Source organism: Salvia hispanica, chromosome 2 (genome assembly GCF_029641045.1).
Source record: "Salvia hispanica isolate PSC_SH4W2 chromosome 2, Shi_PSC_v1, whole genome shotgun sequence".
Classification (NCBI taxonomy): Eukaryota; Viridiplantae; Streptophyta; class Magnoliopsida; order Lamiales; family Lamiaceae; genus Salvia; species Salvia hispanica.
In genome coordinates this window covers 932695-946053 of record NC_142693.1, presented here as the reverse complement: position 1 = coordinate 946053, position 13359 = coordinate 932695, and the positions used below count along the sequence as shown (strand labels likewise).

Here is a 13359-nt window from a genome sequence, read left to right as displayed (position 1 = left end):
TAAGAAATAAAAGAAAATTGAAAGAAATAATATATCACAAGATTAGTACGAAATTATAAAAATATAAAAAAAAATATCTAAACTATGTGTCACTCTTTAATTCTGCACCAATTTTGATAAATATAAAGAAAAATTATTAAAAAATTAGTAGAATGTAAATTTTAATTTAAATATTAAATTTAACTAATAATATTAAATTTCATGCAGTTCAGTTTACGGTCTCTCATTCAAGGCTATCAATTATTGCCGACAACTTCTTTTATTTTAATTTCAAATGAACTTGTGGATTGACGCCCAATTTAAATGTTGATTCAATAAAATAAATTGTTAAAACTCTCATAATAGAGTAATGTTTAAGTAAAGAAAATGGAAGAAATACTTACCCTCTATCCCTTATTAGATTTCAATATAATTTTATGAATTTTAAGAAATAAAAATAAAAATGAAGAAATCATGTCGTAATCTGATTAGTACGAAATTTTAAAAAATATTAAAAGATTATCTAAAATATGTGTCACTCTTTAGTTATGTACCTATTTTTAAAAAATATAAAGGAAAATTAATAAAAATTTATTGAATGTAAATGCAATTTTTAAAATATGAATTAAATAAGTGAATAATGATACTCCATAATAGATTTGAAAGGTAAAAAAGTGAGATGCCGAATACTCCATCTGTTCTTCACTAATTGAAACTGTGTGATTCGGCTTGAGTTTTAATAAATAGAGTGTAAATTCAACTCATTGTTTTATCATGACAACACATAATAATAGTTGTGTATATTCAACTCATTACTAAATAAAACGTACTATAGTATAACTCTATTTGTTCATGTGTTCAACTCTCTATTCGTTTATGAATAATTGCGCCAAAAAAATTACAAGATTCATATCTCCACAATAGGAGTCTGCCATTAAACAGCTAACCATAATGCTGTAAAGCTCAACAAGGTGGCTCACTTACACAGAATTAAGACAACAGAAGATCGATTCGACAATAAGAAAATGACAAATTTAACACCCTATTCGTAGCTATTACCCTCGGTCAGTAACAAGTATACATTATGCAATGTGTTAAAAACTCTGAAACTCGTGATTCGCAGAGACGTGTTAATTGGGATTTCGTGAAAATTACCTGTCTCTCCAACCTCAACCACGTTCAGCAAAATCTTCCAAGGAGCGAGCTTGAGCGGGAACTAGAGAAAAAAAAAAGCAAAAATGAAAATGAAGAAAAGAACCCAATCTATATTTTAGGTCAATATGAAGGCAAATAAGGTAGAAGCAAAGTAGATTGTGAGTAAGTACAACATCCTGTCACCCACGGCGTTCTATCACACGTATAGCAGAAAGGTTGTTTCTTGGTCAAAGTTGGAAGGAGCCTTGATTAAAATCTTAAATATATTCTTGAGACTATATTCATGGTAAAAGTATTAAACACTCCCCTTATATTTTACTGACGTGCTTTTAATAAAAGAATATACATTTCGTTAAGTTACTTTACACACATTTTATTATATAATTAATTTAACTAGGTTTAACATTATTCTAACTTTTTTAGCTCATTATTCCACCACTTTACAAAGTAGTATAATTTACTAATTTGATTCGACAATTAAAACTAACCCATTTTTATTTTTTAAAATATTTCAATGCAAATTATTCTATTCCATCGGTTCATGAAAAACAGTTTCATTTTGTCAGTTTTAATTGTCCAAAAAAATAATTTAATTTTAAATGCTTTTTATCTATCTTTTCTCCTCTATATCTTACTTTTTCTCGTTCTTTCTCCTATTTTATCTATTTTTTTCGTAATTCTTTTTATTTTACCAATTTCTAGAATGGACCATAACTTTAAATTTTCTACGAAGACTTATGGACCAGGAGACGATTCTTATTGTGATCGAAAAGGAAAATATCTTGCTTCGCATTGGCCTGTCAATGATTTTTCGTAGCAAAATTCCTTTTGTGTAATGTCGAGGATTTACGATAGCTGGGAGAGGTTGGTCGGAGCTGTTTTGAAGAGAGAGGAATACCGCCAACTTGCCCTTTGTGAAAGCTTCAGCAGCTCAACCACTTCTCGTTCCAGTTTCAGTTTCAGTTTCAGCTTTAGTCCTTTCATCCGAGATTTCAGAAATGGTAATGAAACAATTTTTTATTTTTATTTTTATTTTTATAAATTCTTTATTGTTTTGTTCATATCTCCGTTGTGCTGATCTCTACTGCAATTTTTACTGGTTTACTGTTAATAGCAAGTATTAATTTGTAGTAGTATATTTTAGTATAAATCGAAAATATATTGAAGATGTGGTCATAAATTGTAGTTCCCTCCGTTCCATAGTAGTGGAGGCATTTTTTTTCGGCACGGAGATTAAGAAAAAGTTGTGTTAGGTGAGTTAAGTAATGGAGAATAAAGTAGGAAATGAAAAAGGTAGAGAGATGTAGAGAGAATAAAGTAAGAGAGAGTAAAGTAGGTGTGGAAAAATGCGTTGACTATTACCAAAAAAGGAAATGACTCTACTGCTATGGAACGTACCAAAATGGCAAAATGACTCTACTACTATGGAACGGAGAGAGTAATTAGCACTTCTAAGAATCGAGTGTTTGCTAATACCAAAGCTCCATTCTCAAGGAAGATTATCAATTCTTCACTTATACTCCTCAAGTTATGAAATATATTTGTCATTTCATGTACTCAGCTATTTTTAGTCCATTTATACAGTCTGGAATTTCATACAGTTTCTCTTATGATCATGATAAGGTTGTAGAAATTCCGGTGAGAGGCTCGATCCTACAGATCTTTCTAGTCAGGAAACTTTCGTCTCCCGTAATGTGATGGCCATAGAGTATGGAGAGTTAAAAAAAGCTACCAAAAACTTTCACTGGGACAATTTGTTGGGGGGAGGAGCATTTGGTTTTGTGTATAAAGGATGGATCCACGAACACCATCTTACAGCAACGAAGCCTGGACGTGGAATTATCGTTGCTATCAAGAAGAAGAATCTAGAAAGTTTTCAAGGAAAAAAGGAGTTACTGGTTGGTGTTTCTTCCCCTAACTTCTCTTTAGTTCTTTGTTGTACAGTGTAATGTTTACCAACCATACAAAAATGTTGCAGGATAAAATACATTACTTGAGTCAACTCCGTCACCCGAATTTGATCAAACTTGTTGGATATAGCTTCAGCGCAAAAAAACAGATTCTGGTGTGTGAGTACATGTGCAAAGGAAGCTTGGACAACAATTTGTTCAGAAGTAAATTTGCCAGATTTGATGACTGCCTTAAGGCCCTTAACATCTAACTGTTTTCTAAGTAAATATTGTTGGGAGATGTTCCTCTTGAATATAGCCTAGTAGATAAAATAGTGCTCCCTCTGTCTCAATAAAATATGCGCTTATACGTTACGACTTTGAGTTAGTCTTTACAATGTGGATTTTGATGCTGATAAATGTCAATTCTTGTGTTTTGGTAGTAAGGCATAACTCCCTCAATTGGGCTACAAGGGTCAAAGTGGCTATCGGTGCTGCAAGAGCTGTTGCCTTCTTGCATGACTTGGAAACACCGGTCATACATCGAGATATTAAGAGTAGCGACATTCTTTTAGATGGCGTAAGTTTGGCAGAGTTTTTAAATTGCTCTGGTTTTTCTAAACTAAATTTTGGTTTCGATTGATGATTGCAGGACTTCAACACCAAGTTGTCGGGCTTTGGCCTTGCAATAGATGGTCCTACCGGTGGCATGACTCATGTATCAACTCAAGTTATGGGTACATACGGATACGCTGCTCCGGAGTACATAGCAACAGGTTCTTGCATCCCAACTTGTTGTCCTTTTGCTAAATGAAAAGAATAATCTGAGCTGAAAAATAAACAAACACAGTTTCTACTCTTCACCTTGTGCCCAAACTCAGCTCTAACATTTTCTGAAGCTTCAGTTACATCTCTAAACCTACTTAGTTACCATGTTCAGATACTGCTCTGGCTGTCCTTTTCAAGGCTTCTGGTTTTTATGAACAGGGAAATTGACCACGAGATGTGATGTGTATAGTTTTGGAGCCGTTTTGCTAGAATTACTGTCAGGGCGTCGAATTTTTGATTCCAATCGGCCTGCAGGAGAGCAGAATCTGGTCGACTGGGCAAAACCTTATTTGCATGACAAAAGAAGACTGTTTCGAATTGTGGATAGCAGATTAGAGGGCAATTACCCTCCCAAACAAGCATATGAAGTTGCCAAGATAAGTCTGCAATGTCTGAATGTAGAACCAAGTTTAAGACCAAAAATGTCTGAGGTTGTAGGTATACTTGAAAAACTGTAATACTGATGTATGTTTGGATCCTTGTAGAGAGAGATGTTACAAACTCTGTATTAGTGTCTCCATAAACATATGATCACTATTGTATCTACTTTTTTATGTATTTTTCTAAGGTCTTGTGTGAATGAATTTCCATTACTAATCTGTTCCTCTGTGTATGGATGGTCTTAGCAGACAAAAAATGCTGACAGATGAAGTGAGAGGAGAAAAACGCATCTATATATGTCATATTTTCTTCAGTTGGAGCTCGCTCACAGCTATGTTTGATTGATCTTAGAAATGCAACCAAAATCCGAGTCACAATGTTCGAGATTTCTGGGAGAAATTGGTCGGTGCTGATCTCTACAAGGAGGAGCTTCTGCTACCACACTTCTGCTCTAACTCAGCCACCGGTATGATTTTATTGTTAATAATAAATGTGATTCACTTTTGGTGTTCAATTCTAGTTATTTTTCTGGTCATGTTCTGAATCATGCTGGCTTTGATTTTGTTTTACTCGTATGATCGCTATAAAGGAGGTAATCCTCATGTTATTGCCTACTGCATATTTGAACAATCTGTTTATACTATGCCCAAATTAATGATTATTTGATAGAAGATAAAATAAAAAGAAGTCATTTTGCAGATCGCAATCTCTCTTTTCCACGTGTAGCAATCTTTCTTGAATTTCTTTTTTTTTCTTCTCTTTGATTTTGCCAATATTCAAAGCTTGATTACTAGGCTCAATGCCCTGAGCTAGTTTTCCTTAGCTGCTTTCATCTCAAAGCACGTTGCACCTCTTCAAGTGTGATTGTGTTCTCCATTCCACGTTGCACGTTGACGAGTATGATTGCCTTGTCTTCATCATCTAGGCTGACATCAATGTTCTCCAAGTCATCCACTGCCTTGCTAAATTCATCCAGCTGTTCACTTATTCCTTTTTTCTCAAGAAATTAGTAGGAATACAACCTTCGTTTCATGAATAAAATCGGTTTGCTAGTGACTTTGTCATGTAAAAGATTTCCAGCTTCGTCAAAGGTTTCCTTTGAAACCTCACACTATACATTGTCTGCCAAACATAGAATGATCACATTGTATGCTCTTTCCATGATTTTCTGCTTCTTCATCAATACTTTATCATTGATTTCATGTCAGGATCTTTGGTCGCATTCACCCAATCCATGTTGGATGAGCATAACTCTCATTTTGATGCGCCATAAACCAAAACCGAAAAAGAAGGAAACTAAACAAGAGCCGACACTAGCTGTTGTTGCGTTGCATAGCTATCGAGTCATCATTGCATGCTTTCCAGCGGTGACTCGATAGATACGCAATGCCAATTGCCCAACCTGATGTGTCTGGCACACCCCAAATTAAAATCATGCATCCATCACTAAATATAAGTGACATTAGCCAGACAAAACACCAAGACAACTTTTTAAAACATGCATATGAGCTTATTCTATAAAATACAACAGCAACATCAATCCGAACTTCTTAAATACCATACATTTTTACAAATTTCATGCAATAACACCAGGAATAAAATAAGTACAACAGTCAAACTCTCTTGGTATGTAAATTTAGACGTTGCTCTAACACGCGACTCTGTTTCATCTTCTTCTGCCACCACTTTGCGGTATGAGAAATTCACACAGCACAAATAAATGCCAAACCTGTTGGGAAATTCAATATGCAATTTACAGTTACATGACTAGAATTGGAGATGATGGCTTAAACTAACTGTATAAGAAATATGAATGAAAGAATATGGGATTAATCGTTGGTGAAGCTGAATTTTACCGGTGTGAATTTCAAGAAATTTTTAATAGTTTTCTTTTCTTAATTCAGTATATTCTTCTAGCATAGATAGTATTGTTAGCCAAACTATCATCAGTTTCTCTTTGTTGTGAGTCCACACATAGATTAAAAAAATTATTGTTTAGAAGTTAAGTAGATAGACAAATTAGTAGGAAAAGATAGAAAGATAGTGAAGAAGTAGGACAGGAAATAAAGTTTGTGCCAAAAATATTTTGGACTAATTTAATTTGTAACAGCACAAAAAATGAATACGATTCAACAACAGTGAGACATGAGACGGAAGGAGTGATAAATATAATATAAACACACTTTCTTATCTTAATTATAATCATTATATGTTAATCTATCTATGTAGTAGTAATAAACACGAATGCAGTATAGAAGACTGCATTTTGGGAGCAGAGCAATGCAGCTAAATGGAGAAATGGATAACTCTTGCTATTCCCACAACTGAGAATGAGAATAAATGTGTGAAAGACATTGGTTTACACATCAGCTTCAATTAATAATCCCATCAACAAAAAGCAAAAAAGTAAATAGAATTGCAATGTGAGGTTTCTTACCAGTAAACATGAAGAAAGGTTGAGCAAATCAAATGGACACTTTAGAGGCATCCACTCATCAAACTCTTAGTATGTTTTCTCCTTCCGTTTTCAGCTATCAAACACAAAATGGATTAAGGGAGAAAAGGTGAAATCTGTAAGTCACTAAAAGTCAATATAATGTGGTGGTGAGGAAATAGAAATGCAACTGTTTATATAAAATGAAACAAGAAAATGTATTCATACTCACGTATGCTGTGTCCATCAATCGTGATGCTGGGGATATGGGAAATGTTGGGCCATTGGGAATCAGCTGCATCACTTTGTTGTTCAATACTTATTTCTGGGCATCCCTTAATATCTAACCATTCAAGTGATGTGAAACCTGGCATTGCATGAAGACTCCTTAACTTCTTGCAATTATTTAAAACCAACCATCTTAGAGATGAGAGGTTCCCCAACCATTGAGGCAACTTTTCCATTCCATAATTCTCTATCTTTAAAACCTCAATGAAGGTGAGATATTGAATTGATTCTTGCAAATTTCCCCAAGCTTCCCTCCCTTTCAATTCTAAATACCTAAGAGAGCTGGAGTTGCATCTTTGCAATAAGCCATCAACGGTCTCCATGGATCCATCCACATTAACATATATTTTTAACCTATTCATGAAATAAGAGGCCATAAATTGAGAATCACCAATAATTCGTAAACGTGTTAAACGAATCAATTTCGGCAGACAATCAATTATGCCGGGTAGATTCTTCAGGCTACTTAAATTCTTCAACTCCAGTTCCTCAAGCAAGGATCCTACCATTTCACATGGTAAATACATCAAAGCTTTGCATCCACAAATCTCCAATATTTTAAGACATGCAAGGCTTCCTTGTGATTGCTGTGCACCAATATCTGCTGCTCGTTCCATATTTGGACAGTCCCTTATGCTCAACTTCTTCAAAGAATTGAGGGTGCCTAGACCATCTGGTAATTCTCTCAAATTGGAACACATTCTTATACTTAAATCCAAGAGATTGGGATTGTTATAGAATAACCAATTTGGGAGATATTCCAGATCATCTATTCCTTCTATGCAAAGCTCTGTTAGCAACTTTAATTTCGTCTTGAATATGCATGTGAAAGGCATGCTCCCACTCCCCTTGATGATCAAACTTTTTAGGCATGGCCACGAATGATTAGGAAAACTCGTCAATTGCTTGCACTGAGAGATCTCCAAGTGTTGGAGGTTAGGAAATACCTTCACATCACTTGCACCTGCTGATTCTACTTCTGCCCACTCTGCCAACTTAGGAATTTTAACCATCGCGAGCCTTTCTAGAGCTGGAAAAACTACACGTGTCTCCTCATTCACTAATCCATAGAATGAAGAATTTATGGACTTCAAATTTGTCAATCCTTCTAACCACAGAGACTTGAGATTTGGCAACTGCCCGAACATTGGGATTTCTTCACATTCTGAGCACATGAAGAGTTTTATCTCAACCAACTTGTTGAGTGGTACCCAACAACCTTGAGACACATTTTCAACTGCCATCTTCTGGGTCCAGGACGGAAATCTTTTTGCCTTGAATCCTTCAATCACTAATATCTTTAGATTAGAGTGAGGTTGGAGGCCTTCTAACACATTCTCATCATTTGGAGTTTCTCCTTTTCTATATTGATCCCATCTAAAACACAAATCCAATAATTTTGACTTGTGAGATAGACTTGTTTTCTCAGCCACTTCCTTGCTATCAACCCTTTCAAGATAAGAAATTTCCAGTTTTCCTTTAAGACCATTCAAACTCCCGAGCTCCTCGATTTTGCATCCATTCTCGTCGCCAACTTTAAAATACTTTAGCGTCTGGAACACACAATGCAAAACACACAATGCAAAACAGAAGATCCAATTTTTGTTAAACATGTTGGGTATATAAATTTTCACTTTACAGTCTTAACAGCTAATGGAAAACACCTGCATTTTGGGAGCAGCAAAATCACACAATGAATAACTCTTCTTGCTATTGCCTCAATTGAAAATGAGTAGAAATGTCTGAAAAGTGTGGTGTCCACATACGCTTCAATTAATAATCCCAACAACAAAAAGCTAAGTAAAGAGAATTGCAATGTGAGGTTTGTTACCAGTAATAATGAAGAAAGGTTGCGCAATTCAAATGGACACTTTAGAGGCACCCACTCATCAAATTCTCAAGTTTTCCCCTCCTTCCTTTAATTATCAAACACAAAAAGGATTAATGGAGAAAATGTTCAATCAACAAGTCAATGAAAGTCAATACAAGGTGGTGGTGAGGAAATAGACATGCAACTGTTTCTATTAAAAGGAAACAAGAATATGTATTCATACTCACTTATTCTGTGTCCATCAATATAGATGTAGGGGATATGGGAAATGTTGGGCCATTGGGAATCAGCTGCTTCAATACTTATTTCTGGGCTGCCCTTAATATGTAAGGATGCAAGTGATGTGAGGCCCCGCAGTGTATGTAGACTCCTTAACTTCTTGCAATCATATATACACAATTTCCTTAGAGATGAGAGGTTCCCCAACCATTCAGGCAACTCTTCCATTCCATAATTCTCTATCTGTAAGTGATCAATAGAGGTGAGATGTTGAATTGATTCTGGCAAATTTCCCCAACCTTCCCTTCCTTTCAAATCTAAATACCAAAGTGAGCGGGAGTTGTATCTTTGCAATAAGCCATCAATGGTCTCCATAGATCCCTCCATACTAACATCTACTTTTAACCTAATACTATCTAAAATGGCCATAAACTGAGAAACACCAGTAATAACTAAATGTGTTAGACGAGGCAATGTTGGCAGCCAATCAATTATCCCAGGCAGATTCTTTAGGCTACTTAAATTCTGCAACTCCAGTTTCTCAAGCGAGGATCCTATCATTTCACATGGAAAATACATCAAAGCTTTGGATTCACAAATCTCCAACCTTTTAAGACATGTGAGGCTTCCTTTTGATCGTTGAGCACCAATATCGGCTACTCGTTCCAAATTTGGACAGTCTCTTATAGTCAGCTTCTCCAAAGAATTGAGGGTGCCTAGACCATCTGGTAGTTCTCTCAAATTGGAACACATTCTTATACTTAACTCCAAGAGATTGGGATTGTTATAGAATAACCAATTTGGGAGATATTCCAGATCATCTATTCCTTCTATGCAAAGCTCTGTTAGCAACTTTAATTTCGTCTTGAATATGCATGTTAAAGGCATGCTCCCAGTCTCCCTGATTATCAAACTTTTGAGGCATGACCACGAATGGTTAGGAAATCTCGTCAATTGCTTGCACTGAGAGATCTCCAAGTGTTGAAGGTTAGGAATTAACTTGACATCACTTGCACCTGCAGATTCTACTTCTGCCCACTCTGCTAGCTTAGGCATTTCAACTAACACAAGCCTTTCAAGAGCTGGAAAAACAATACGTGTCTCCTCATTCACTAATCCATAGAATGAAGAATTTATTGACTTCAAATTTGTCAATCCTTCTAACCAGAGAGACTTGAGATTTGGCAACTGCCCAAGCATTGGGATTCCTTCACATTCTGAGCACTTGAAGAGTTTTATCTCAAACAACTTGTTAAGTGGTGTCCAACAGCCTTGAGTTACATTTTCAACTGCCATCTTCTGAATCCATGATGGAAATTTTTTGCCTTTGAATCCTTCAATCACTAACTGTCTAAGATTTGAGTGTGGTTGAAGACCTTCCAACACATTCTCATCATTTCGAGTTTCACCTTTTCTATCCTCATTCCATGTCAAACACAACTTCATTAATTTTGACTTGTTAGATAGACTTGTTTTCTCAGCCTCTTCCTTGTTCTCAACCCTTTCAAGCTTAGAGATTTTCAGGTGTCCTTTGAGACCATTCAAACTCCCGAGCTCTTCAATTTTGCATCCGTTCTTGTATCCAACTTCGAAATACTCTAGCGTTTGAAGAGAAGTTAAACTCCCAATCTCAGCAGGCAACTTTACACCATCATCAATATAAAGATGCCTTAAATTAGTCAAGTACTTCATAGTACGAGGAAGTTCCCTCAATCTTCGTGTACATGCCTTTAATGTTTGCAACTGATGGAGTTCACCAATCCAGCCCGGCAAGTATTTGATATACGTCGATGAAATATCAAGTTTCCTTAAATGTATCAACTTCCTTATCGAAGTTGGCAACTTAGTATACCAATTATCTGGAAAAACTAAAGCATGTAGATGCTCGAAATCTGCAAACATGTTACCATAAATGTTTCCCTCGAACAGTACCGTACGCAAATATTTTGCCACTTCTTTTGGAAAACGACTTTCTTCATCATAAATCATGTATCTCACTCGGCTCCCGCCTTCAGTATTATTAGAAGAAACTGAAATTGAACATGCGAGATCATGCACAAGATCGTGCATCACACAACTCTCTACATTTCCATAATCATCTCTTTCAGCAACTTGTAGTAGAGAGTTGTGCAGAAGAACTTTCATAAATTTGTCGCCCAAGCACTCCATCTCACTGTTTCCATTAGCTTCAAGAAATCCTTCTGCCATCCAATACTCAATCAGTTCCTGACTTTTGATTTTGCGACCTTTAGGAAAAAGCGAACAATATGCAAAACACTTTTTGAGTGACGGTAGAGACAAATTATCAAAGCTCAACTTCAATATCTTTGTGATATGATCCCCTTCATCATGAGAAAGCCATTTCTCTTCGATCGAGAGCCATTCTTCTTCTGATTTATTGCACAGTGCTCCACCAACTACGTTAGCAGCTAATGGCAGACCTTGACATCTTGTTGCAATCTTCCTCCCTATGGTCTCAAACTTTAATGGAATATCATCCTCTTTTCCAAAAGCTTTTGCTTTGATTATTGACCAACAATCTTCGTGTGATAATCCTTCAAGCTGATGTGTATGAAGTGATTGCATTGTTGAAACGACTTCCATATTTCTGGTGGTAACAACAATCGCATTTCCCTTGACAGAAGAAACGCCAACCAATGAATTGATAAAATCATTCCATTTGGGACGATCTTGATTCCAAACATCATCAAGAATAAGAAGATATGTTTTATGTGTGAAAGCTTTTCTAAGCCTTTTCAAAATATCCTGCCTACTCTCAACTTCAACTTGATCATGAGAATTCTTTTTCACAAAATTTGGCCTACTCTCAAAATTAACTTGATCAAAAGAAGTATTTTTCAGAAAATCCCGCCTACTCTGATCTTCAGCTTGATCACAAGAAGAGTTTTCGAGAATATTTGGGTTACTCTCAACTTCAACTTGATCAGAAGAAGTTAACTCCTTGAGGATTTTTTTGTAAAGGATGATTGGATCAAAAATTTGAGAAACATGCACCCAAAGATGTGATCCAAAGTGAGTTTTTATCTTTGGGTGATGGAAGACATTCCTAGTCAAGGTTGTCTTCCCCAATCCTCCCATTCCCACAATGGCAAAGATAGAAACTACACGTTCATCAGTTGTGGTACGAGTGTTAATAACCTCAACTATTTCCGATACCAACTCATCTCTTCCAATGAAAATTGGATCAAGAGTGAATGAGTCAGTTTCAAAAGTAGGCAAAGTTGGCACATTGGTGGCAAGAGTCTCTTTGAGCCCAAGCCCGGCTCCTCTTTGTAAATGGACTCCAAATTCTCATTGATTTCTCGAATTTTAAGAGCTATATTTCTAGGGTGCGAAATATGACTCAAGGATGAGAAGCATGAGAGTACCTTTTCTTTCTTGGGCTTGATGGACTTGATTTGTTTGGAGAGAAGATGATAGTTGAGTTCATCCAAAACATTGTCAGCATCAAACGCCACATCTTCGAGCTTCCTCAGCCAGCTTTTGACAGCCCCACCTGGAATGGTACGGCTTTCAGCATCGTTCAACAGTTGCTGGATTGTATCTAAACTCCCAGCTAGCTTTGCAGCTTCTTTGTCGAGACCTCGGATTAGTGAGATCTCTGTCTTGGAATGGTCGATGAGGTTTTGAACTAAAACTTTAATGACGGCTGCGACAACTTCTCCTTCCATTGTTTGAGATTGTACCTGATTCAGAAAGACTCAAGGAGAAATGGATGAATTGGTATAGAGAGAATGAGAGAGCTATAGAGAGTGATGAAAATAATTGTGGTTAACTGCAGTATAATTTAAACTTTGCACTTTACACTTTACACTTTACAGCCTTTCATTCAAGATACTTTGCTTTCATTTTCATACAACTACTACTGTTATTTTAATTCTTGCCGACAACTTATTTTTTTTTAAATTTCTTCATAAAAGGATCAATTCCTTTCTTGTGTTGATTTTTCCTTGATAACATGTATATTCAATTAGTTTATTTCCAACTTTCTAACATGAGAAGATATGGACAAAAAAAGTACTAGTAATATTTAATTACTACTATGATTTATAGGTATATATTCAATTAGTGATAAAAAGAATAACACGACTTTTAATTATTTATCACACATAAAACAATGAGTTAGAATATATATGCCATCCTGTTACCAAAAACAAAAATACAAATAAAATGTTAAACAACTTCTCTAAAGAGTTAAGATAATCATTCGGCAATGTAAACGATAGTTTAAATCTTTTAGATGGCGTAAGTTTGGCAGAGTTATTATATAATCATTATTTATAACTTAATTAATTTGTAATAGTATTTTTAAGATTAAATAAAAATACTTTTTA

General features: G+C 35.6%; 2 protein-coding genes and 1 pseudogene across 2 annotated transcripts in view; 1 reads left to right on the top strand and 2 right to left on the bottom strand.

Moving 5' to 3' along the window:
- Positions 1 to 1893: 1893 nt before the first annotated feature.
- Positions 1894 to 4418, top strand: LOC148931304 (putative serine/threonine-protein kinase PBL3). The gene is made up of 6 exons (XM_089065888.1): positions 1894 to 2135; positions 2758 to 3032; positions 3113 to 3248; positions 3467 to 3603; positions 3676 to 3799; positions 4011 to 4418. The coding sequence occupies exons 1-6, from the start codon at positions 1970 to 1972 to the stop codon at positions 4307 to 4309; spliced, it is 1137 nt and encodes a 378-aa protein (XP_088922014.1). The 5' UTR covers positions 1894 to 1969; the 3' UTR covers positions 4310 to 4418.
- A 643-nt stretch (positions 4419 to 5061) lies between these two features.
- Positions 5062 to 12713, bottom strand: LOC148931303 (disease resistance protein RGA2-like; annotated as a pseudogene).
- Positions 5327 to 13359, bottom strand: part of LOC148931293 (disease resistance protein RGA2-like) — a 108296-nt gene continuing 100263 nt past the window's right edge. Inside the window, exon 5 of the mRNA XM_089064337.1 lies at positions 5327 to 5961. The gene's annotated coding sequence lies outside the window, so the exon portion shown is untranslated. The remainder of the gene's footprint in view (positions 5962 to 13359) is intronic.

What these genes read in the sequence shown, in the direction of transcription:
- LOC148931304 (XM_089065888.1), top strand. Translation starts at nt 1,970, where the DNA reads ATGTCGAGGATTTACGATAGCTGGGAGAGGTTGGTCGGAGCTGTTTTG. An exon ending in AAGGAAAAAAGGAGTTACTG is followed by an intron (nt 3,033 to 3,112) that starts GTTGGTGTTTCT and finishes AAAATGTTGCAG; the next exon opens with GATAAAATACATTACTTGAG. An exon ending in GGACAACAATTTGTTCAGAA is followed by an intron (nt 3,249 to 3,466) that starts GTAAATTTGCCA and finishes GTGTTTTGGTAG; the next exon opens with TAAGGCATAACTCCCTCAAT.